The 27,407-nt window shown below is 46.0% G+C and overlaps 1 protein-coding gene across 1 annotated transcript in view; it reads left to right on the top strand.

Annotated features, from left to right (window-relative positions):
* LOC122807962 (chromodomain-helicase-DNA-binding protein 4-like) overlaps positions 1–27,407 on the top strand; it is a 1,347,878-nt gene that overhangs the window by 542,964 nt on the left and 777,507 nt on the right. Inside the window, exon 10 of the mRNA XM_044078994.1 lies at positions 329–529. Coding sequence (XP_043934929.1) covers positions 329–529 — 201 coding nt within the window. The remainder of the gene's footprint in view (positions 1–328; positions 530–27,407) is intronic.

Here is a 27,407-nt window from a genome sequence, read left to right as displayed (position 1 = left end):
TGGTGTGCATTGTGTAATAAATGCTACTGATACATGTGAGGTCTGCTTTGTACACTGCCAGCACTAGTGTGCAGTTATGTGACAGCTAGCCTTAACCCCCCCCCTTTCCTTGGATATGTACCGCAGACTACTGCACTCCACCACAGTAAAGGAAAGCTTCTTTTACTACCTACCCCTTTCCCCAGCTGTGTTTGGGCATTGTTAGAGTAGGCAAGTATGCCTCATCAGTGGACTACTAAATGCTCTTATCTTGTAGTAGCCTGTATTTGCATATCAGGTTTTGTAGTTTGAATTTGTGCATCACTAACTTTTTTTTCTCAAATGTTAGGGCCACTCAAAGGGTCCATTTCTTGTCAGTGCTCCTCTCTCCACGATTATCAACTGGGAGCGAGAATTTGAGATGTGGGCACCAGATTTGTATGTGGTCACTTATGTTGGTGACAAAGACAGTAGAGCGGTGATCAGGGAGAATGAGTTCTCATTTGAAGACAATGCCATCCGTGGGGGGAAGAAGGCTTCCAGGATGAAGGTAAGTTTGCATCCTGTTTGGGAACAATTACTGTGTGTATGTCTTGCTCATATGTTTTGTATCATGCACATGTCCTGCTTAGTCTTTGCAAGATTTGTTAGCCTCATGTTACTGCCTTATTAGCCAGGTATTTTATAAGGATGGTCAGCATCAAACTTCGTTACTGTACAATGTAAATGACTTTAAGTGCAAAGATTTTTGGTACATATGATGTGAACATGTATATCTGAGGAGTTCCATGATCCTGGTAAACGCTTACTGATGTACCAAACTTTGTCAAGTAGTAATGAACCCTAACTGAAGGTACTAGTGTTAACTCGCTGCTGTTTTTGTAGAAGAGAAGTAGGGGGTGGTCTTGCCCATTGCCTAGAGGAGTGAGAAGAGTATGGGTTGTCTTATGGATATTTGTGTTGTACTTTGTAACGCTGCACTCAACAGGATCTACTTTTGTCTGCTTCCTGGGATCTGTGCTGTCAGATGTTTTTCTTGGTCAATATTGCAGTACTGATTCTAGGGTCTTCCTGCCATGTAAGATTACACTACTGACCCAGTTTTCTAGTCTCTTTCATCATCTTAGCCAGTGGTTGCTGAGGGGCAGCTTTCAGACGTCTGGGTATACGAGGGGCATCCTGTGCCATTTTCAGTTCTTTTTAGCCATGCAGTCTGATGTGCCGCTACATTTTGTCATACACTTTGTTTGGCTTGTTTTTCTCCAGAGATTCTTACAACTGGTTTTCAGATAAATACCATGTTGGGAATTTTTTTTCTTCTGGTTAATGCTCAAAAAAGTTAGTTGCTTGAAGTGTGGTAAAAGAATTGTGTATAAAGATTTTAATTTTTTGTCTGAGACCTCAGCACGACATTCCTAGTTGCCAGGATTGTGTTAGGTTTTGAGCTAAGATCCTTAAGCGTTGTCGAAGTCCTCACAGCCCACATGGAGTCCTTGGACCAGATTCCTCTCTCCTCAACTTTGATCACTAGTTTGCCAAAGAAATGCAAATATAGAAAATCTAATCAAAGGGATTCGGAGAATAGCTATCGTTCCTCATTTGTGTCCAAGTTAACAGACGCTGGTGAGGTGCTTTCGCAGCCCCCAGGTTCGATGACTAGTAGCCCAGAGTTTTCTGTGATCCCTCTGGATGCTGCCGTGGCAACAGGCCAGTCTATTTTACTTTCACTCTGTTGGGTTTGAAGTAGCTCAACAAGCTTCAGTTTCCAAAGTCTGAGCATTTGTTACTGAGGGAAATGGTTCATCTTTCACAGTTGTTTTGCAGGGACACACTCCAGTCATCTGGATAGAGGCTGCAGTCACCCTACCTCATACAGCGCCCTCCCTTTCTAAGCAGATGTCTAAACCAAAGACACCAGTCATTTTACCTCAGCCTACTTCGTAGTCATCAGCCACTACAACCCAAGTCAAAACTCAGGACCTCTTTAAAATTGCCAAGGAATTCATGGCCTTCATGAAATCCAAGGAGGTCAGCCAGACATAGACTACTCATGAAGTCCCTCCCAGTAAAAGGAGGGAGTTTTCTTTTCAGCAGGAGTCTGTCTTCATAATCTGAAAATGAAGAATGATCTTACTCTGAAGACCTCCCCCCTCAATCCTACCCAGACTCCTATTCAGATACCTTCTTTGTTTCTGTCCCAGAAGATTTATCCTTTGGGTATACCTTGATGAAGATGGGGGCTTTTCATTGAGGGAACGAGACATTCTCCGTCCCAGGCCCATTGCAGCAGCTTTTAAGTTTGCCATTTCCCAGACCACTGGCTGTTCTTCCAGTCCATGTGGTACAGGATGTCTTCTAAGATTTCTCTCTGCACCCATACTTTCTGCCATTTGCCCCAGTGTAACCGTATAATTTGTGTAGAGTGCTTGATACACAAGCCTGTTGACAAGAACCCCACAAGTTGGTCCCTCTGTAGTGTCAACTGAAGCTGCTAAGGGTTACCCCTAAGGCTGTTGCTAGACATGGCTTAGTATTTGCCTATGAACCTGTCAGTCTGCAGACTATTACAAGCTTAGCCAATAATCAGTTTGAAATCAAACCTAGAGGTTTACATTGTATCTCTGAGGTAAAGACCTTAACCATTATGCTAGCCCCTCCCCTTACCTCAATGATAGGGGGGGGAACTATAAATCTTCTACACACAAGGGCCCAAATTTGCCAGTTTCATATTACAGTACTTGAGTCCTTGCAGAAACAAATCATTACTAAGACAAAAGGCATTGCAGACGAGCCCTTTAAAAAGGGACTTGTAGGAGACAGAACAGCATTGCAGGGATACAGACACAACTCAGGTGCCTCAAGCAGAGCAGCTGCTACTGGGTTTATTTTCAGACCTGCATGGTTGAGGACTGGACTACTTTCTGACCAACTAAAGGCTTTACTCCTTGCTGCCCCACTAGATAAAGAATTTTTTTGGAGCCCCCTGCAGATTAAGTTTTAGAGAAACTGGACAAGAAAGGGGAATAAGTGTCAGAGAATTCTGATTAGTCTCCCACACCTCGATGTAATACAAATTGTACTTTTAAGCCTTGGTCTGTACTTCCTAGACAAGATGAAGTGAGGCCTCCCTGACCAACAGACCAAGACAGTCCAGAAGATTGTAACCTGAGCAAATGCCATGGAGCTGGGGAGTCCAAAGACCACCCCCCCCCCAGAACAGCAGTGAGTATGCACAGCTCTAACCCTTCTCTGCCTCTCTAGCAGTAGGACCTTCTTTTCTACATTGGTGGAAACTCTCCAACTAGGACCATTGTGTCTTAAACATCATAGAAAAGGGCTGCTTCATTCAGTTCAGGGAAAAGTTCCCCCTTCTTATGGATGCTAAATACCAAGAGGGTCTCCTCCCCCCATCTTATAAGAAGTCTTGCAAAAAGGATCCATTGAACCAGCCCGTGCTGGTGACAAAATGGGGTTCTATGCCAGGATCTTTAGTCTTAAAAAGGGAAGGTGTTTAGCGACCAGTTTTAGGCCTGTCAAAGTTAAACAATTTCCTAAATATTTCCAAATGTAAAATGCTAACCCTTCAAAAACTGCTGCCCATTTTCTTTCCAGGAGCCCACATAGTTACAGTAGAAGTTAAGGATACCAGTTTTCACATCCCTACTGCAAAGGGGCACAGGAGGATACCTTCAGTTTGTAGCAACAGGTTTGCACTACCAGCTTTCTGCCTTACCATTTGGTTTATTCACTTCACCTGGAGTTTTCACCAAATGGTTAGCTCTGGTTATAGCTTGCTGCAGAATGTTAGGCATGCACATTTATCCTTGTCTGGATGATTGCCTCATCCAGGGAAAATCCATCCTTGAACTTCAAACAGCCTTATGAGTTACCATTGATTGCTTAGTAAGAGGTAATTTGTCTTAGAAAAATTCTTAAGCATTTTTCAGCTTGATGGGGTGTCTGGTCTTAAAATTACATTGGGCGAGACTGATTAGTCCAGTCTCACTGGGGGGGGGTCATACGGGGAAGGGGGTTGCAATGCTTTCCCATGCTAATGTGTACTATGTCCAGACATTTGAGCCTCTTTTGGGTGTGCTGACAATTGCTTCAGAGCATTTGCATTGAGAAAGTCCAAGAACCTCTCAGCCAGCATGTTTGTGGTCATGTATGCTTCCTAGTTAGTGGTAGGTGGCAACTGACTCCAGTAAGTCCAAGTATGCAGTATGCTTTTCTTGTTTTATGGTGAGGGCGTATAGTTAGCTATGATGTGGTAGGGAGCTTTGCCTATAGTTAATTGGACATGGTGCAGCTCAAGAGAAGGTCCCTACTGTTTGACCAGTCTCTGTGTACTTATCCTTAATGAAGATGAATACACCGCCTCCTTAACTCCTTCACACTCAGTTTGTGGTCAGAACGTATAGAAGGCATTGTAGCCATGCATGGCTGGGGTGCTTTCTGCACCTTTGAACCATGTCTCTGAGACTGCACAAATGTCAGCATCTTGCAAAGTGAGGAGCACTTCAAGGATGTGAAGTTTCTCGTTTAGACTCCTAGCATTAAGCAACAGTACCTTGAGTTTATCTTGAGAGGATATGTTATGTTGGGAGGTTGGTTATTTTGACACTGCTCAAAAAGGTACAATAGGGGTGGCTAATGCCTTTGCCAGTTTCCGAATGCCTAGAATATGAGGTGCAGACCATCCCTGGCAAAGCAGAGTGGCCCGTCGACCATGTCTTCCCAGGCTGACAAATATTGGATCCCCTTGGGCTGACAGTATAAGCTTAAACCGATTGTTAAAGTCCAACATTTTTGTTTGTATTGTGACATCATACTTGGAGAAGGTAAAATGCTGCTTAGACCTGCTTGTTTGTGTTTTGCATTGTGTGTAAGTGGTTTCAATTTGGGACACCTCAGATCTTTTGGTAAGTTACTAGCGAGTACCTCCTCATGTGTGGGTTTGTGTTGTGTCCTTATTTAGTGTGGGAAGTGTATGCTGGCAACCTGTTTGGCATTCGATTTGTTATGTGAAAGTCTTGCCTCCAATTTCATAGTACAACTACATCTTTCACATAAAATATTTGTTTCAGGAATAAGTGGTTGTCAGTGTACATGAGACAATTGCTACACAGCCTCTGGATGCCCACGTCTATTAGATGGGCCAGTGAGATGATGGGGAACTGCCCACCCATGCTAGCTGGCTCTTACTGTATGTTTTATTGGGGAAGGGAATGGGTAAATTTGACAGGACTGTGCTGGTAATGCCGAGACTACAAGAGGAACCTATACTTTGTGTAGGCTAACGTTGATCTATAAGGCAACGCTGCTTAGTGTGCAACTGAGTTGCTCCTAGACCAGCAGAAAAGCTTGGAAGGATTTTTCACTACAACTGTTTAGGGAAAAACTGAGCTTCTAGGCTTTTTCTTCTATACAGGGGCACTGCTAACCACTGCTGCGCAAAGAACAGCACCACATAAATGCGAGGCTTAAACATGAGCAGAGAAAAACAAGATTTAAGCTAACTACATTCAGGAAAGCACAGTCTTCCACCAGCAATCCCCAACTCAGGCAGGTTAGATCAGCATACTTCTGCCACAAAGCTGCAAAAAACACCTTAATGTAGAATAGCTGGTTTGGGACCCAAGTGTAACAAGACCACACAAAGTACTTACAGCTAATATATACAGTGTAATATAGTGCAATTAACTACTTAGAACAGCAGCAGAAAACACATTTTTTTGGAAACTGCTTAAGTACAGTCACAGTATATAAAAAGTGCAAAGAGATACTTGGAGCCCTTTTGTGCGCTTCCCAGCTCAGATACACCAGGTAAACACTTACTGTTACTAGATGAATAATCCTAGTCCTTGTAATGTAAAAGCATAGTAAAGGAGTGTTAGTAGTGAAACTCTACCACGGACAAACTTAGATACGGCTACATCAGTGTGCTTTAAAGCAGCTGCTAAGAGTGCAATTATTCAGTAAAAGTTTTCGCTTTGTATAAATGAGCCAAGAGCCACTCCGTTGTACAGAATTTATAAAGGCAGTGAAAACAAGGTAAGCTGATTAATAAGCCCTCCAGCCAATAAAACTACATGCAGTGTTCCCACAGGTACAGGGTTACCCCTAAGAACTTATCCCTCCTTTTATGCCCAAAGTAGTGTCAGAACTCGCCTTGAATCAAGATATTCACTTCTCAGTGTTCTTTCCCACCCACAGAATAAAGCTAAGCAAGTCCCGCATTCCTTGGTTGTATACAGACAGGTCAAGTATCACCTGGAAAGGACTACGTTCTTAAATTGCGAATGGCTAGGCAGACCAGTCTCCAAACAGCCAACTGCATTACTGGCCCATCGTGGTAAAGCAGTACCAACCCATGTCAAGGCCCCCTCTGCCAGACACAGTGGAGCCAACATTGCCTTCCTTAAATGTCCCTACACAGGTCATCTTGAAAACTGCCACATCGACATTATCCAAATTTTACTAAACCTTGACATTTAGCCAGTGCAGCCAGGGCAGGTTTTGCTACTGCTTTCTTAAAGCACCTGCTTTCTTGGGCCATCAGAGTGCTCCCCCACACAGACACAAACTTGGAAGTCCTCCCAAGAATCAGTACTGCAGCCCTGACTGCGAAGAACATAGTACAGTTGTCACACCATAATTACAGATGTTCAAGTACATCAGTATTGTAGTACATACTGCCACCTTCCTTTATAGGTATGCACTAGGCTAATGAACACTGGGACCTTTTAAGTCTAGCCATGCACCCCAAATCTCTGACTAGTTCTGGTACCCTTTATAAGTGTAAGCAGGGAGCTTGGGAAATGAAACCTTTACAAGCAGGGGCGAAGAAGAATGAAGCATTTATAGGCTGCCTGTGTCAATTAGAGACATGGGTACCAAACCAGGGATGCATTTCCTGTCCCCCATTCAGTTGTCCAAGTTGTATTTGAATTTGCTTATGGTGGAACTCTGCTTCACATGGATGGGGGGAAGCCTGTTCCTAAGAAGGTGTAGTCACTGGGGTACATTGCTCTCTCTCTCCAGCAGGTCCTGTTTGTCATGGGCAAGGTTTAAGTCTTTAGAATGGGTAATTCTGGTGCTATTTTTTTTGCAGATGTGTGTGTGGCCCATCAGGGTGGGGTCCAACAATGTCTTGAATGTCAGGCATAGTTCTCCCCTCAATAGCCTGTAGGAGACTGAATACAGGGACAGAGCTCTGAGGCGGTCTGGATAGGAAATGTTACTTGCACCCTGTACTGCTGAGGAACCTCTGTGGATGTTCCAGTTGTTGAATATGCTTGGTTATGTGCATACCAAAGGGGGTATTATACTCTAATAGATCTGATGAATGTCGAATACAGTAGAACCATGACCGCCTTGGAACAAGATGGCACACCTTTATAAGTTACACAGTGTAGAATGATTTCTTTACAACTGTAGACATGTGGTCAAAGGCCAGATTACTGTCTGTGTGTCCCAGTCCCTGACTACTGGGTTGACTCTTACGGGTGCATTGTCAATGTGATAGTTTCTAGGTGTGGATGACTTAAGGGTACTTTTATGCTTTTCTTGGCATTAATTTTTAGTCCACGTCTGACAGAAGGTTTGTCCACCTGCCATTCCTGGAGAACAGGTGGAGGATTGTATGACAGCTCCTTATTTGCAATCATCTGCAAATGTGATCAGCCAGAGGCCCATGCCATTGGCCTTGACTTCAGAGAATTGATGCCAAAAAGTAGCAATCCTAGGACCAATCCCTGAGACAGACTGCTAGTGACTGGCTTCTCTTCAGCAATGGACTTATCAATTCTAACTTCCTGGATCCTGTCTGAGCCAGCTGGCTTATCCACCTAGTGCTTTGGAGACCTCTCAAAGAAGGCCACCAGGTTGAGTAGACATGACCTGCATTTTTGGAAATCAAACCAGGTTGGGTCCAGTGTTTTGAGGTTTCCTGTGGCATTACTGATCATTTCCATGGTAATTCTTTCCATGACTTTATATATGTGACTAGTGAGTCTTGTGGGTCTGTAGTTTCCTGGGTCTGTAGTTTCCTGGGTCTGTAGAAAAGAGGGATGATTGATGTTCATCGTGTTACACTGCTGCAGTCATCACACTTGGGTTATCTGCCGTCAGGCGGTCCCGCAGTCGGCCCGAGTTCCAAAGTCTTACTACTAATTCCATATGAGGAAATTACAATGGTACCTGAAAAGCGTATGGACTCAGCACAGCCACAGCTTGGAAGCAATCATACCACTCATCCCCTGCCTTCAACAGGAGTTTCTTTGGTGGACTCTGGCATGTCACCTCAACAAGGGTCAGCCTTTCACCTTGCCCACAGCCAGGCAGACAATAGCAACAGATGCATCGGATTATGCCTGGGGAGCACACATGGCAGGACAGTGTATTCAGGGCAAATGGACTGCAGATCAAATTCATCTTCACATCGATCAAAAAGATGCTAGCTGTACAAAATGCCCTAACAGCTTTCAAGGACCTCCTACTACCAGGACAATTTCTAATACAGACTGTGACAACACCACAGTTATGTGGTACATAAACAAGGGGGCACACATTCCTACCCCATATGCAGGCAAGCAATGACCTTGTGGAATACAGCACTGACCTACCAAGTTCAGCTACAAGCACAATTCCTGCCAGGAAAGAAAAATACATTGGCAGACGATCTAAGCAGAAATATCATGGACACTCACGAATGGAAACTAAATCCACAGGTATTCACAATGATAACTCAAAAATGGGGGAGCCCAGACATAGATCTTTTTGCCTCCCCCCAAAACTACCAACTTCAGAAATTTTGCACAAGGACATATCACACACTAGCTTGGAAAGTGGACGCCCTATCATTCACTTGGAAAACCATTAAAAGTGTATGCCTTCCCTCCAATGCCTCTTCTGGCAAAGGTGCTCCTGAAAGCCAGACTAGAGAGGCCACATATGATGCTCATTGCTCCAGACAGGCCACGCCAACACTGATATCCAATATTAAGGAACATGGCTCAAGGCCCACCATGGATTTTACCTCAAATACCTCACCTGCTGACTCGGCAAAACAATCAGATTCTACACAGCCAGCTCAAGACTTTAAATCTGGCTGCATGGCGGATTACTTACAGCCAGTCAACACTCCTTTCTAAAGCTGTTATGGATGTCATTTTGGAGGCCAGGAGACACAGCACCTGGAAAACATATTCAGACAAATGGAAAAGATTCTGCGCCTGGAACCAGGCTAAAGGCCTAAATCCTCTTGTCCCAAATATTCCTCAGATATTACCATATTTAACTGAGATGCTGGACAAGTGACTTTCTTTTTCATCTATTAAGATCCATGCTTCAGCTGTTTCAGCTTATTACAACACGGATCCTCCTATATTTTCACATCCATTGCCAAGACAGTACCTCAGAGGGGCTAAGAACATAAGACCCCCCCCCCCCCGGAGAGCACCAACACCAGCTTGGGACCTCAATTTAGTTTTAGAAAAACTTACTCTACCACCTTTCGAACCAGCTTTATCAGCCGAATTACCATTTTTATCATGGAAAACTGCCCTGCTGTTGGCAATAACCTCAGCACGGAGAGTTTCAGAGCTACAGGCCCTAATGGCAGTGGAATCTCATCATTTTTCATCAACAGTCTCTTTACGAGCTTAACCCTACCTTTATGCCAAAGGTGGTATCCAGTGTGGCTCTAAACCAAACCATTCATTTACCCACCTTTTATCCAAACCCCCAGAATAAAGGGGAAAGGCTCCTACACTCTGGACATTCACAGGCAATTACGTTTCTACTTGGATAAAACAAAGGCTTTCAGAAAAACTGACCAACTGTTTGTATCCTATGCTGCAGGATCACAAGGAAAAGCTATTTCTAAACAGACCATTTCAAAATGGATAAGACATTGTATCCACTTCTGCTACACACACCATGGGAAAACCTGTACCTGGTAACATTAGACCCCATTCCACCAGGGCTACAGCCACATCAGCAGCCTTCCTCAGAGTACCAACCAAGGATATTCTGGAGGCTGCAACTTGGAGTTCAGTGCACACCTTCACCAAGCACTACCACTTACCTCTATACTCAAAAACCAGAGCAGGCTTTGCCACTGTAGTTCTGCAGGGCCTCCAAGCTACTCCAAACCCTGTTTAGTACCAGCCGCCCAGCCTTAGCTTTGGGATTCAACCCAAGTGTGATGACTGCAGCAGTGTAACACGATGAACATAGTACAGTTTTGTACCTACCATAAATGTAGATGTTCGAGTGAATACACTGCTGCAGTCCAGGTTACCCTCCCACCATCCCCTCTTAGCTGGGTATTATCTACACCTCCTTTTCTATACAATCTACATGATGTATTTCTGTATGGTGTATTTGCTTATAGCTGTAGCTATTGTTTTTCTACTTATGTATGTTTATTTAGGATTATGTATTGCCTTCCTATTTGGGGGCACCTGACATATGGGGCAAGAAAAACTGAAGAAAATGGCGTCTACTGCCTCTTTTATTCCCCTGTCGCACTGACGTCAGGGAAGAAGCAACCGCAACCGACGCCGGACCAAGACTTTGGAACTCGGCCCGACTGCGGGACTGCCTGACTGCAGATAACCCAAGTGTGACGACTACAGCAGTGTATACACTCTAACATCTACATTTATGGTAGGTACAAAACTGTACTTTGCTGTTCTCCATTCATAAGGCATGAAACCTTTTTGGGAGCTTTGTTTAGTGATTCCAGAGGGCCTGATGGGTAATTTCATGCTATTTAGAAGGCATCCTGGGATTTTGTCTAGGGCCATTGATGTAATATTCTTGGCCTTAAAGCATTGAGGAATTGTTGCCTAGTAATAGTAGGGAGAGTTGTATTTGATATTTCCTTGGGGGGGGGGGAGCAGGATAGAGGCGTACAGATAAATCCAGATGTGTCCGCTAGTAGGTTTGCTATGGTTACTGGCTCAGAATAGGTGGTTTCTTTAACTCTGCACACAACTGCGTACTGCCTTTGAGGTTACAGACAAAGCTAAAGAATGCCTTGTGGTTGTCCTTGTCCCTGGTAGACCAACTTTGGTATTGGTAGATTTTGTCCTCTAAGTTAAGTTTGAATGCTTTTGGCTTGCTGGGCACACACCTCTTAATTTTATCATGATAGTTTTCCTTTTGTTATACAGTCTGCTGATGTGATTACACCAGGGTGGCTTGTTTTTTTGTTAATTCTGTACTTATTCTTGTTGGGATCAGCTGCCCTTTGCAGAGTTACCTATGACCTATGTAGAGTTTCTGTGCAGAGTTCCGCTTAGACAGCAGTGTTAGGGTTTAGGAGGGCTTGAAATTTTGACAGGTTATCACTTAATTGTAGGAAGCTAGAGTAGTCCCTGAACTTTTCCAGGGTTACCTGGGGTTCTAGGTTTTATTTTTCCTTCAAAGACCATTTTGTGATCTGACATTACCAGAGAGTTTATATTGGGAGGTGTGCAGCATTCTGCCATATTAGTGAGGACCTGATCCAGTATGTTTATACCCCTGGTTGGCATATTGACAGTCTAGTCCAGGGGGCTTGGGTTTAAAAAATGCAAGAATCTGTGCCTGTACGTTTGGTGATGCAGTGTCTTGTATGATTCCAGTTAGTAGTGGGGAAATCACCCAGGAGTATAATATTGATTATCTGCTGGCCTCTTCCCCGTACTGGGGGGGGGTGCAGTTTTGATCCATAATCATTCCCTGTTTCACATGGTTGGAATCTTCCCTATCCAGGACAGTCTTTGATATCTGGAAGGATCATGCTGTCTTCTGCCGTCAAACTGCTGTTCACTGCCTAGAAAATCTTGAAGATGGCACTGACAGATGCCCCCTTATTCTGTGCTGTCCAGATGATTGACCTTTGTATGACCTTCAGCTAGGAATGATGAAAAGACTGTGGAAATGAGGCTAGTCAGGGGCTTCTGCACAGCAAGAAGACCCAAGAGTCAGTACTGCAACATTGATCTACTAGAAGTACATTTATGGTAAGTGGCCACAGCTGTACTTTTCTTGCATCAGTACAAGGCAAGACCGTGTTTTGTGCTAGTGTTTGTCGCAGTATCTGTTCACCTTGGCTGTTGAAGTTTGCAAATACCTTGATGGAGAAATTCATCTGATTATTCTGTGCATGTTTATATTGGTTGCAGCTTTTTGGTGGTCAGGTATAGATGTCAGAAGTTCTTGTAGGAGGCAGATCCTGCATAAAGATTTCCACACTGTGTGTATTCTGTTAGGGGTCTAAGCATGATGTCTCTAGCTGCTTTCATTGTGCATGCTTCTAATAGAGGGCCAATACGCAGAGATCAGACTCCCTAGGACCGTCTTAAAAGATGTGCGTGCTGCCATGACATTGGCAAAGCCGCCGCCACCCCCCCCCCCAAAAAAAATTGATAAAGAACATAAGAGTGTAGTTATCCATTTGGAAGCCAAAAACCTCCTTGGGTTTAAGAGTTTCCTAGTAAGTAGCTTTTGCAGCCCTCATGCTTTGACATTTGAATATACTGACTTTAAAGTTACACCTCTGTAGCTGACACCTACTTGGATGACTGCACATCCTTCCAAGCTGAAATCACCTGTCAGTCATTCTGGACATTTCCACGTGGTTGTTCTAACACATGTATCTTAATTGCAGAGGTTGAGAGTGGTATCCCCTTGGTGTTTGTGCACATGAGTATCCCAGATACTAAGCCTGAGGTTGTGTCCACCTGTTTATGGGAAAGTCAAAGATGATCACTGTCAGATCTAGTCCCAAAACATCCAAGCGGTGGAAGTTTGCCATCTTGCTTCAACATGAGCTGGATGGGCCTTCAAATCTTTGTGCTTTCCAAGCTACCACTCTGGGCTTGAGGAGTTGGCACAGAATTCTCTTTAAAAACTTGCAGTCATCTTCAGAAGTGGGGTTAGTGTCTAGGGTCTGTAGCTTTGATCCTTCCCCCAAAAGAATTGAATTATTCTGAATTGGAGATAGATGAACTGGCTTATGTGGGCCATATGTCTTTTCCAATTGAGTCAGGCACTGAGGGGCACCTTATACTCTACCTCATTACGGGCGGATCTCTCAGTTGGTGATATCTTCATCCAAATGACGTCAGTTGAGACTGGTGTCTGAATTCTCAGATGCCCAGAAGAATGCAAATCTTATGGGACTGTCTGAGCAAAACTCCTTAATAGTATCTCTGGTGATAACTGGCAGATGCATTTAGTAATTCATCATTGGGGCCAAACACTGAACATCTCTTCTACCTGCAAAATAGAGCACTTTACAAGACTGTAGTTTCCTGCCAGTCTCTACAGAAAATTTTTATTGCTCATCAGCTGTGGTGTCCATAATTGCTGGGACCCCTATCAAGGACCCACTTCCCAATGACATGGAAAGTAAAATGCTGGACCACATTGGGAGTTTGCCTTGGTCTTCGGGACTAACTGTTAGAATCTGGTATAAAAATAATATAAAACGCTCATTCAGTTAAAGAACATACCAGATAAAGCCCAGTGTGTGTGCTAACCATAATTCTGTCTTTCCAGGTAATAAAACTCTCCATCATATGTGGCTGTGATGATGATTCATCTTGTAGAGCAGCAACTTTGGAGGTATTTGATAAGGTAGCATGTCTGGCTAAGGTCTACCCCTTGACAAACCTTTGTCAGTCTGTTAAAACTCAACTTCTCAGTGTTCCACTGGGAGTTTCTTTTGGACCTCCTTGCAGAACAGCTGCTTAAAATGCTGCAAGAAATGGGTAAGACTAACCAGTCAATGAAGCCATTAATGCTTTGTAGTTTCACTGCCATGCTGCCACTTACAGCAGAAACATTACACAGAACTAACTTCTGCCACTGGAGGCATAAACAGAAGTATTTTAAGTAGAAGAGCTCTCACTACCAGAAAAGTGAGGAGACGAGAAAAAGGAAGCGTTGGAGCCCTTAGAGACCGTGAGGGGGGAACAGCTGTGACTCAGTGGAGCTAATCTGTTCTCACCTTGGCCCACCATCTCCTTACTTCTCTTGCACCCTCAAGGCCCCCCCCCCCCCCGATTCCACTAGCTGGAAAGCAAAGAGGCTGTCCGAGCAATTTTTGTGAGAAAGTGGTGGGAAAAAATCACAGGCACCTGGTACTGAAAATGTTAGGTTTTAGACTGCATTTCAGTATAGGCAAAAGTTCCAAGAAATCCACCCCAGTGCCCAGAGAGCAAAGACTTGCATAATACATCATTGTTACAAGATGTCTATATGATGAGGGGCCACAGACTACCACAACAAGAAGGCAAAGAAAGTTTCATTTCAGGCTGTTCCTGGTTCCAAGAAGATGACCTTTAGACAGTCTTGCATTTGATAAAAAAAACAAGCAAGTCCCTAAAGGATCTAGAGTTCAAGCAGCTGACTTTGCAAGCTCTCTCCTCTCTTTCCAAAACCTTGGTAACATTGAATTTGAGGGATATCTACCACCAGGTGTACTTTAAAACATTGAAATTCAAAACACTGAGACCATAACATCGAAATCCTAAAAACCCAAAACAACGAAAACTCTGAACACTGAAAGTCTGCATCATAACATTGAAAACTACAACACACATGTAAATAGCATCCCCTCCACCTATAACAACACCTAACTAACACACTTTTTGCTATGTTTTTGCAGGGGGGCAAGCCCCCTTGCACCCCCCTCATGTGGGGGGCTCTGCCTCCCACACCTCCTGTTAATTTAAATATACCAACTCCAAGATTCCACTACAGTGGAAAAAAGTTCTGTATCGTGATCACCATACAGAATGCAAACATAATGTCTAAATCACTTGCTGTGTGGCCTAAAAACATGTACAGATTGGCAAAATAGTTTTTCCCCTACTCACTTCTCAGAACACTAACTTAACTTCCATGAAAGCAACACATCCATACGTTTACATTCTGTATGTTGAGCATGTTACAGTGGGGTTAGGAAATTAATTTTTTTCCACTGTAATGCGATCTTGGAGTTGGTATTTTTAATTTACTGCAGGTGTGGGGGGCAGAGGCCCCCCCCCCCCATGGGGGGGGTGCAGGAGTCTTGGCCCCCTGCATAAACGTAGTAAAAAGTGTTAGTTTGTTGTTATAGCTGGAAGCGATGTTATTTACATGTGCATTGTAGTTTTCAATCTTATGTAGCAAAGTTTCATTGTTCTGAGGTTTCGTCGTTTTGGGTTTTCAGTGTTTTGCGTTTTTGATGTTATGGTCTCCATGTTTTGAATTTCAGTGTTATGAAATTTCACTGTTTTAAAGTAAACCCCTACCACCGTGCAGTCAGAACCTCAGCTTCAAAGTGGGGAGATACCAGTTGTAATTCACCTTCTTGCCCTTTGTTTTAATTGCTGCTCCCCCAAATTGCCTAGCTGTAGTAGTAGTCATTTGCAGAACCAAAGAGATTCCTCCTCTGCCTGTATGTGAATGACTGCCATGTGACTCTGGAAATGCCTCTAAATATTCCAAAGTCCCAGCTGTTGTCGAGCAGCGCACCTTGTTCTTGGGGATCAGACAGCATGTTTGCCACTGAAGAAAGTGACCTTTCTGAGCCAGTACTCTAGCTGCTTGACACAGCTTCACCACATCACAACGAAAGAATGTAAGGACATTGGGATATGTGGCTTCCTCTACCCCTCTTGCCAGACTGCACCTGAGGAAATTATTGTGCTACCTAAGAAACAAATGGTGTCAATACTCATGTTCTGGATCCTCCTAATCAAAACAAATGCTCTCCGGGATGAACACCAGTGAACCTAAATCTGACAGTCCCATTTGTATTAAGGTCAGACACCACAGAGCTGACTGTGGATTCAAAAGTGTGTGCCTTGGAGGTAGTGGGCTTATTGAGGTGGTTTGATGGTCTAAGGAGCCTTGGGACAGTTTGAGAGAGAAAAGACATTAGTGTAAAAGAAATACAATGATTTTGGCTACTAGTTCCCAGAAATAAATTTGCACATACTCAGACGACACCACTTTGATGTGCTGCATCAACAGGTGGGGGAACATCTTGTGTTATATGCAGGCTACCCATGTGAGTGTGGCTTATTGCCCAGTTGGCAGGCATGAACCTCAGCTTTGGACAACATACTGGCAGGTAACCTGAGAATAGAAGTGGCACTTCAATAATGGATATTAGGAATGCTTTTCTGGATCTGGTCCACGTTATGCTGATTTGTCCAGAAAATAAACTATGAAACTTAAACACGAGCACCTCTTTTAGGGGCCTGGGCGACAAATTCCTTCTCTTGCAGTTGAGCAGGCCTGTTTCTGTGCACAGTCCCCCTTCGTCTCAAGGTGATGTGAAACTTAATGGAGGAAAAGCTAGAAATACAACTGATGGCTGCCTTTTAGCCAAGGCAATCGTGGTTCTCAGTCTTAGCATTAAGTAATGGTAGAGCCTTTAATGGTGTTGCAGTGCGTAAACCTCTTGACCCAAAACAAGGGGTGTTTGTTACATTCCTAACCCAAAGGCCTTAAGGATGAGAGCATGTGTGGTCAGACTTTCCTTCCCTACAGGCTCATGTTTTCCTAGAGTGTGCTTTTTATCTCAAGGAGATGAGGAAAGCTAAAACTAGGAAGTTGTACTGAGCAGAATTGAAAACATTATCATTTTGGTGACAAATGAGTCTAGAGCCTAACCTCTGTCCTTGGTCCTCATTTACCTGTCTCACCTTTTCATATTGATATTATGTTATGCCTCCTTGAAGGTGCATGTATCTTCAGATCCTGTATTGTCCCTTCCATCCATGTTTTTTGGGTTATTCACCCTTGTGATGAATCCAACCTGGCAACTTCCCACTTCCCACATGAAAGGCTCACCCAGACTCTGCTACACTTTGCTGTGAGGGAAAGGTTAGTTTGCTTTTTATTTGATGTATTACTTTATTTCCTTTTTATTTTGAGTACTGTGATTTGTTTTATTTACCTTGTGTTTTACTTGTATTCTGCTTAAAACTTGGAGAGACCACAGCTCTGTCTGTTGTGAGTCTGGTAGAAATTATTTTCCCCACTGTCCCACCCGGTTACTGTAGTGTTCTTAAACACCACTGGCTTTCTAGTTGCCTTCCCCTTATGTTAATTTGACCATATATCTCATTTCCTGTCTTTTTACTGGCTTAAGAGTAAGCACAGAATTATCATTTTATGAAATGACTCCCTTTCAACTGTTTAAATTTATTGGCCATCCTACTATATTCCAGAGTACCAGAATACAAAAAATGACTACCCCTTTTCAGTCTGTCTTGCTGTTTTAAAAATAGTGACTCTCCACTAAAACTTAACGTTTTAGGCAGGTAAAACGTAAGATCTGAAGTAGTTACTTCATTTGCTCTGCAACCTGTGGGTATTGTGTCCGATCTCGGATCCGAGCTGGCAGCTTTCCAAGCTACAAGATCCGAGCTCCTAGCTCCTCCCCCTACCCATAATCCCCTGCTATATGCTACATTACCTCAGATCGTTTTTTTTTTGCCGCGGCTGAAGCAGCTACGTTTGAAGAGCTTCTTGGCTTTTGGTGAGATTGAACCTTTTCTTTTTTCTGTCAAAAAAAAAAAAAATCTTTTTTCTAGTTGAGAGTGTGTAGTTCCTGGGGTTAGTCAGCTATAGTGTAGTTTAGTTAGATATCTTTGTTTTCCCTTTCTAACTAGTTTTTCTTGTAGTTCCCGCCTTTCACCCTCCCTCCTCTTAGTGTTTGGGTGTGTTCTTGGTGTGAGTGGTGTTATGGCTGAAGGGCCTAAGGCGGTGTTCTCGAAATGTACTGAGTGTGGCCATAAGCTTTCGCCGGCGGATGGCCACACTTAGTGCATTTTATGCTTGGGGGCGGCCCACTTGTCATCGGGCCTGCACAATCTGCGCGGCCTTTAATCCCCGAGCTCTCAGGGACAGGAAGAACAAGCTGATCCTGGCGGGCTTGATGCCTCAGGAATCTTCTTCTTCTTCCTCCCCCTCTCAGGCACAGGCTGTCTCGGCAGCCCTCGCTCCTTCTGTGCCCCCGACTCAACCTCCCTTTTTGGTTGTGAGTTCGGGGGATTCGGGTACCTCCACTACGGTGGAGAAAAGGCATAAGGACAAGGGACGTAAGTCCCACAAAAGGCGGGCTGAGACAACCCTCAGCCCCGCCATCTAAACTGGCTAGGTCTCCCTTGAGGGTCTCCGGATCCTCCCCCTCTCGGCTCTGTTCGCCTCATTTTTCTCCAGAGCTGGAGGAGGAGGATCAGTCTCCTTCGAGGTCGTCGAGGCAGCCCTCCCAGCCCGCCTCGACTTCTTCAAGATCAACCGGAAGCCTCACTGAAGCAGATATGGATCGGATGATGCGCCGATTCATCCAGACCCAGATGCAGATGGGGGTGCTGTTGCCTCCCCACTCTCTGGGGGGGAGCCCGGCCCCCATGTTTGTTCCGATTACTCCTTCTCCGACCCGTTTTCGGGTCTCTAAGTTATCTGATCCGGGCCCCTTCGGAACCGGGGATTCGTCGGCGCTGATAGCTCCGGTTGCTTCGCCGACTGTGCCTTCGAGTCTGTCAGATCCGAGCTCTCTGGGCCGAGGGCTGAGCATCGGTTCCGGGGTAGCTGGTGTGTGTTCGGCTCCATTGGGTTCGGAGCACACCTCTCTCGTCTCCGGCTGCATCGGCTCCGACCCCGATCCCTACCTCGGAGCAGAGGAGATTGCTCTCGGAGCCTGGCGAGACTAGCTCTCCTTCGGCTTTTGAGGTTGTGGAGAGGGTACTGTCGAGGACCTCCAGGTCCCCGGTTCGGGCGTCGGATCCTCCCGTACCCCCGCTGCATGTGGGTCTATCCTCCATCATCCGACCATCGGGACAGCCTGCTCAAGCCCTCCGGTTGGTTCCCTTGGAGGAACAGGTCCCCGTTGACTAGCCCTCTTTGGACAGTCCCACCGAGGAGGTCCCTCGTAAAAGTCGGTGCAAGAGGAGGCACCTGGACTCCCCAGAGTCTGTTACAACTGACACGGATTTAGATGAAGGGGAAGGTTCCCCAAGGTCACCCCTGAGGATGTCTCCTTCGGAGACATCATGGAAATGTTGCATATTAGAGGGGGGTGGTCTGCCCAAAAACCTTCGGCAGATGAATCCGTGTTCCTGGATGTGTTTGAGGCAGGCCCTTCTACCTCCTGGGTGTCCCCTCCGGCTGACCCCCTGGTAGACCTAATTACTACCAGGGCGTGGAAGGAGCCCGACACCGTGGAGCCTATCCCGAAGCGACCCGACAAGATCCTTAGCCCCCCAGTGGATAGACCGTCTTGGGCCAAGGGAACCCCCGTGGATGCCATGTTAGTGGCGGCTGCCACCAAGAGAGAACTCGCGCAGGAGAGTTCTTCGGTTCACCCGCCAGATATGGAATCTCGGGCACTGGACCGCATTGGGAAGCAGATGTTTAGTTCAGCGACCTTTTCTGTAAGAGCGCTGAACTATATGGCACATACCATTAGGCTGCAATGAGACTTAAGGAATACGCTGCAGCCCCCCGGAGTCCATGTCGGTCGAGGACAAAAAAGTGTTCTTGACTCGTATGGCCACTCTGAAATCCATCTCTAACACGTCCATGTGTCTACTCTCCCATGCCATGGAGGGAGCCGCTAGGGCCAGCAGTGCCGGGGTCGTCTTGCGACGTCACTCCTGGCTCCGTCTTTGCGATTTTGCTGATCCCTTCAAGGCGTCCTTAGAGAATGCACCCTTTGACAGATCTTCGCTCTTTGGCAAGACCATTCGCGAGACGCTGGTCCAAAGCGAGAAGGATGGGAAGATGCTGTCTGCCATCGGGGTCCACTTCTCTAATCCCCAACGATCCTTTTCTAGGAATCGGAGGGGACAAAAGAAGCTGTGGTTCCGTAAGTCCCAGCAATCCCATCCAGCTTCGGACCCCTCGCCCTCTAGAGGCAGAGGAGGACAAGGAGGACGCCGGCCCAGAGGCAGAGGGGGACCGCATAACTTCGGGTCCAGGGAACCCTTCCCGATTAGACCCGCGCAGCAGCCCTGAGGGCTTACCCGGCTGTCCCTCTCTGGAGGCAGTCGGGGTGGCGGTTGTCGGAGCCCCTGTCAAACTGGGAGCCCATTACGTCAGATCAATGGGTGCTCCGCATCATATCCAGAGGTTATACCATCCCCTTCATAAACCACCCTCCCTCGACCAGACACCTCCCCGATGTTCCACCTGATCGAAGGGAGGCAGCAGCTTCAGAAGTCCTGAAGTTGCTAGAAAAAAGAGCCATCCAGCCCGTCCCCCCAGACCAGTCTGGATTGTGTTATTACTCCAGGTTCTTTTTAGTGCCAAAAAAGACTGGGGACCCAAGACCCATTCTAGACCTCTCCGCTTTGAACCTGTTCATTCCCAAAGAAAAATTCCAGATGGTCACCCTCCAATCTATTCTCCCCCTTCTGCAGCAGAACGACTGGATGTGCTCTGTAGACCTCAAGGATGCGTACTACCACATCTTGATGGACAGACGATCCAGAAGGTTTCTCTGCTTCCGGCTGGGAGCCAGTCATTACCAGTTCAGGGTTCTCCCGTTCGGCCTCACCTCAGCTCCCAGGGTGTTCACCAAGGTCATGGCAGTGGTTGCAGCCCACCTGAGACTTTAGGGCATTCAGGTCTTCCCGTACCTAGACTGGCTCCTTACTGCCACCAACAGGCATCAGCTCTGCGTGGCAAGAGATTATGCTCTGACCCTTGCCCAGAGCTTAGGCAGCTCTGTAAACCTCCAGAAATCCTCTTTGCCCCTTACATGTCCTGGAGTTCATAGGGGCCAAGTTAGATACCCGCATCTCTCGAGCTATGCTAACTGCGGACAGGCTGAACAGCTTGTCGTTTCAGGTGCTAATTCTTCAAAGTCCGGCCCCGGTGGCGGAATTAATCCTGAGGGCACTAGGATCTATGGCAGCAGCGATCAGTCTCTCCCTTCATGCGCATCTGCGAATGAGGATTCTGCTGTGGACCCTTCAAGTTCAGTGGTCCCTACTACTCCATCCGTTGAATACTCCGATTCCTCTGAGCAGAGTTTGCAGGCACTCCCTTCTTTGGTGGCTCCACGCCCCAGAGCTGAGGGAAGGGAAGGCCCTTTGTTGTCTCTCCCCCCCCCCCCCCAAGCCACGCTGACCACGGACGCTTCTCGCCTCGGGTGGGGGGGGGCATTGTTCAGGCAGAACCGTCCAAGGCACGTGGACTCCCCTGGAGACTGCTTTGCATATCAATGTCCTAGAGATGAGGGCGGTGCTTCTAGCGTTGCAAGCTCTCTACGACCTTCTACCTCTGGGGACTATTGCAATCCAGACAGACATGTCAGTGGTCTGGTACATAAACAAGCAAGAAGGAACCAGGTCCTACCCCCTTTGCCGGGAGGCTATGAGAGTGTGGGAATGGGCGATATCCACCAACCGTTTTCTGGTAGCAATGCACATTCCGGGTCGGGCCAGCATTTTGGCAGACAAACTGAGCAGAGTGATTCTCACTCCGTACGAGTTGTCTCTCAGTCCATCAGTTGCGAAGCAGATCTTCCGCAAATGGGGTTGGCCTTGCTGCGATCTTTTTGCTTCTCCCTTAAACACAAAATGCAGCGAGTACTTCGCAATACTCCCCCCCCCCCCCCCCCCCACGGGGAGAATCCCAGAGACGCGCTCTAGTCCATGCTTGCCCGCCCGGTGTACTTTATGCTTATCCCCCCCTTCTGCTCATGACGAAGTTCATACAGAAAGCCTGTCGGTTGGGGAGCAGAGTTACTCTCATAGCCCCATTCTGGCCTCGCCGGATCTGGTTCCCTTACCTACGGTCTCGCAATGTATCTCCGCCATGGATACTGGATCCCATTCCAGACCTGATTTCGCATCCGGCGGGATACCAACCCCAAACCTGGTGAACCTCAAGCTTGCGGCTTGGTTGCTCCAGTTCCACTGATGGCTAGGACTCCCGGTATCTCATCTGTTAAGGCCATTCTAGTCGCAGCACATAAGCAGACTACTAGGAAAATTTACTACAGCAAATGGAAACGTTTCTCTGGGCTAAAGATAGAGGCCTGGATCCATTTACAGTTCCTATTCCTACTATTCTAGACTTCCTGTCGCTGATATTTAGACAAGGAGCAAGTGCTTCTACAGTTAAAGTGCAATTGGCAGCCATCTCCCATTTCCATGTGGGAGACTGACTAGGATCTTTGGCTTCTACAAGATTATGTAAAACCTTCTTGCGGGGCGGTTTCCTCTTAAAGCCTCCGGTAAAAGTGGTGGTGCCTCCATGGGATTTGACCTTAGTCTTACAAGCCTTGACAGGCCCACCCTTTGAACCCGCGGCTTCGATTCCATTAAAATTCTTGTCCTGGAAAACAGCCTTTTTGGTGGCCATTACTTCAGCCAAAAGGGTGTCAGAACTTCAAGCATTATGTATGAAGCATCCTTATCTCATTTTTCACAAGGATAGAGTGTTCCTCAGGACTAATCTGTCATTCTTACCTAAGGTGGCTTCGGAGTCAAATATCAATCAATAAACTTACCCGTGTTCTTCCCAAATTTTCAGAATAGAGGAGAATACAAATTGCATAAATTGGATGTGCACAGACAACTGCGTTTTTACCTGCACAGGACTAAAGATTTTCGCAAGTCGGACCAGTTCGTGTTATTTGCTAAATCGGCCATGGGTAAGGCCATTTTCAAAGTGACTGTAGCAAATTGGATTTGTCAATGCATAGTTCACGGGTACTTATCTGCAGGCAAACCGGTTCCTACCAGAATTCATACTCACTCTACGAGGGCTGTGGCCACCTCTGTAGCCTTCTGGTCCAGGATCCCCTTGGATGACATATGCTCAGCAGCTACCTGGTCCTCTTCACATACGTTTATTTCTCATTATAAGTTGGATATGGTATCGAGAGGTGGGGCTTCCTTTGGCTCTGCGGTGCTGTGGAATATCCTTCCATAAGGCCGCCCAGGGTTTTTCCCTAGGTAGCTGGGGACTCTGTCCCACAGGTTGCAGAGCAAATGAAGTAATTACTTCATAAAGAAGTTATGTACTCACCATAACGTTCCATCTGAGTAGGTACTTCATTTGTCTGCAAGTACCTTGCTAAGGTAAGGGAAAACCGCTCTTGTACTTTACAAAAAAAAAAGCACCAAACCAGACACGTCCAAGGGTCAGCTTCCAGTGATTTCTCCTATCCACCTGGTGAATCTGGGCATACTGGGGCAATGTAGCAGTTGCTTCATGTACACAGACAACCCTCCTCCTACCACCCAACACTACAACCTGCGAGAGATGTGCTTACATAGCCAAATTGGAAGCAAAGCTCTTTCCACCCAAGATTGTGCTAGACAGTCAAGAGGAGAAGGTTAACACCTGCACTACACCTCAAGCAACACACAGCCCTTCTAAACCCACACCACCAACACCCACACATAGCAACACTAAACCCACATATGTGGAGGCCCTTAACAGTAACCTGCCTAAGCAACAAGGACCTCTGAAGCTGAAATGCAAATAAAAATCACAACCAAAGTGCACATAGCTCACAACAGTTGCCACCCAACAACAGCCCCTAAGGCAAGACAATGTACCCAACACTTCAGTCATAGGTGACTGTATAGTCAGGCACACTGATGTGCCACTCACCAGGCTGAGCAAGGAGGAAATTACAGTCCGCTGCCTGTCTGGTGCCAGGATCCGCCACATAACGCATGCACACAAGTCACTCCACAACAAGTACAAATATAAGTCTGTCATTGTCCATGTTGGAGTGAATGACTTGAGACGTACCTCCCTGGACTACATGGAGAGACATGGAAGAGCTCTCGGATCATGTGGCCCAGGCAGGTATGACCCTAGCCCTGAGTAGCATCCTGCCTTCGCCCAGAATGATGCCACAGTATATGGGCAAAATTATTGACTTCAACAATTGGCTAAGCTTCTGGTGTCATTCAGAGGGGATCCAGTATCTGCCTGGGACGACATGATCGACAGACCACAATGCTTTGCCAGAGATGGTCTGCACCTGTCACCCCTTGGATTCAGGTTACTGGCCAAGGTTGCCACCCCTATAGTGCCTTTTTTTAGACAAAGTTCAAAGGACAAAACCACCACCATAACAAATACAAGCATGCAAAATCTGATGGTAGTGCTACTTGGTGCTAGAAGTCTAAACCTCAAAATGCACTCCTGAAAATGGAGAACATTGATATCTATGCAGTAACTGAGACCTGGTTCAAGGCTCCAGGGAACACCCCTGCAATACCAGGCTACAACTCTTTACCACACTTTTCGGCCATCAAACCAGGACCTTCGGCCATCAAACCAGGACCGAAGCACTAAAGTGGAGGAGTGTCCATATTCACCAAGGATATTCACAACACCAGGCTAGTTGCCCAGCATAATGCATATGAAATTCTCCAGGTGCAACTAACACTAGGTAAGACTGCAATCCAAATTGTAGCTTGCTAAAGAACCCCCACCATGCCCAGAAATTCTTACTACACCTTTCTAAACATACTGGAAAATATTAAAATACAACCAAACACCCTAATACTGAGTGATTTCAACTACCCTGCCATTAACGGAGAAAACTACTCGTGTACCAACACCTTTGCCCAGCGGTTCTTAAAATTCATAAATTCCAACACCCTGGATCAACTAATCCTTAGTCCCACCAGGGGCTCCAATATCCTAGACCTGGTCATTACCAATGTGGAAAATCGATGCTCCACACCTATGGTCACCCCCTCGTTGGTCAGGTCTGACCATAAGCTAATCACCCTTGACATCCACATCCCACCCCCACCCCCCAGTAAGGAAACCTCCGTAAAAAAACTTCTCCAAAGCCAACTTCATGCTACTCAAGTCAGAAGTGACAAACTTCATGGCACCCATGCAGACGGTAACCGAAAGTTTGACTGCCGAATCCTACACTAAGGCACTGTACGAGCAGATCCACTTGTGCATGAATCGTGCCATCCCCAATAGAACCAATACACTCTCCTCCTAAAAAAGGAAGCCAATCTGGCTGTCCCTTGCCATAAACTTTACAGCAAAAGGAAGAAACTGTTGCAGAAGAGGAAAATCCCAGGATGCAAAAAGCTCCCTTACCAGTGTCCGTAAGAAGCTGAGATCCCTCATAAAATCCTCCAAAGCTAGTTACGAAAATAAAATTGCCAAAGTTTCCAAAGACAACCACAAGGCATTCTATAACTGTCAAGAATCTAAATTGCAATGCTCAGATCTACTCTGAGCTACAACAGAATGGCATTAAATATACTGATCCCAAGGATATTGCCAAGATTGATTTAGTGCCAACTTCACCCCTAAATGGCCCATCTCAATACCGGAAGATTGCCGAATTCTGGTAACGGCCACACAGGTAAAAAATGCACTCTCCAAAGCTAAGAAAACTACATCCATGGGACCAGATGACATCCCGGGCTGTGTACTACATGAACTACCAAATGAACTGGCACCTCACCTAAGTGTCATGTTTAATCATACCCTCAGCTCAGGCTTCGTGCCCACTGAGTGACACACAGCTACAGTTATCCCACTCCACAAGGGGAATCCACCTTGGATCCCGGGAACTACCGCCCTGTCAGTCTGACAAGCCTGATCTGCAAGGCCATGGAACGTTTTATCATGGAACTTAACATTGGCAACCTTCAAACACTGGACCCCTCCCAGTTTGGGTTCGTGAAGGGCCGATCTTGTCTCCTGAACCGGATTGACTTCAGATCAGTCTCCAGAGCCGTGGTCGAGGGTAAGGCAGTCCAACACAGCCTATCAGGACCTTGCCAAGGCCTTTGACACCATCCCCCACTCAAGAATCATAGATAAACTTACTAAGCTGGGCATTAATCCCTACGTCACTCAATGGGTTGCCCACTGGCTTACTGACAGAACCCCCACTGTAAAAGTAGCTAACTCCAAATCCAGCTCCAGATAAGTGACAAGTGGAGTACCACAGGGTTCAGTCCTGGGACCTCTCTTGTTTGGCATCTACTTCTCAAGTACAGGCCAACACTAAGGGACTCTGGCTAACAAAGTTTGCAGATGGCTGCAAACTGGGAGCCATTATTGAATCCCCAAATGATATGGATACTCTACAAAAAGGCCTTACAGAAGCAGATGCTTGGTGTAGAGCCATGGGCTCAAGCTCAATGCCAAGAAATGTATAGTTATCCCCTTTGGGAAAAAACATGCACCCGTGAATTGCCACATAGGTGACTACACTAAACACCGAAAGTGTGATGAGAGACTTAGGGGGACAGGTGAACAGTGGTCTCACCTTCAGTAATCACATTACCACAAGAGTCAGGAAATCCTGTGGCACACCTCATCACTAAGGGCTTTTCATCCAAAAAAGAGGAGGTCATTGTCCCACTGTACTCATCCCTCGTTAGACCCATTATAGAATACAACGCCTCATTTGGTATGTACCTCTCAAGACATCTGCAACAACTGGAAAGGCCGCAGAAATAAAAAAATCACAGGCCTAAAGCAGATGCCCTATGCTGACAACCTTAAAAAGCTCCAGCTATACTCTTGTTGCATATTGTCTACTCTGAGGTGATATCTGCTTAACATACAAGGCCATGTCAAACCCAGAGCTGTTGGACATGCTACACTTAAAGAAATCCCAATCCCTCAGAGCCACACGCTCCAAGGATCTAAACTTGTCATTACAATAAACAAAAAAATGCTGGAGGGATAGGTTCCTGACCCAGTGACTCCCCAGACTCTGGAATAGACTGCCCATACATGTCAAGCAGAGCGCCTCTTTGGCCCTCTTCAAAAGAAACCTTGATGATTGGAAGGGGGAAAGGAAATTCACCCCGGGGATCACCTCAGTTGCTCTGCTAGACAGGGCTCCAGGGAAGTAAATAGTGTGGGAAGAAATAGCCAGGGAATTGTTATGGCTAGGCTTGTATAGGCCCTGGGTCAGTTGGCCTAGTACCATCCTATGAACCAGCCTCAGTAAGAAGCAGAGATCCCTCATAAAAATTCTCCAAAGCTAGTTAGGAAAATAAAATTGCCAAAGATTCCAAAGACAACCACAAGGCATTCTATAGCTATGTGAACAGTCTAAATGGAATGGTCAGATCTGCTGTGAGCTACAACAGAATGGCATTAAATGTGCTGATCCCAGGGATATTGCCAATATCCTGGCAGATCGATTCAGTGCAAACTTCACCCCTTAAAGGGCCCATTTCAATACCAAAATATTGCCAAATTCCGGTAATAATGGCCACACAGGTAAAAAACACACTCTCCAAAGCTTAAGAATACAGCACATGGGACCAGACGACATCCCAGGCTGTGTACTACGTGAACTACAGAATTAACTGGTACCTCACCTAAGTGTCATGTTTAATCATAGCCTCACCTCAGGCTTCGTGCCCACTGAGTGGCGCACAGCTGCAAGTTATCCC

The sequence above is a fragment of the Protopterus annectens genome, chromosome 8.part0, assembly GCF_019279795.1.
Source record: "Protopterus annectens isolate FY-2018-M chromosome 8.part0, PAN1.0, whole genome shotgun sequence".
Taxonomy (NCBI): Eukaryota; Metazoa; Chordata; order Ceratodontiformes; family Protopteridae; genus Protopterus; species Protopterus annectens.
Note: the sequence above shows the minus strand (reverse complement) of the source record. Positions and strands in the feature narration are given on the sequence as shown.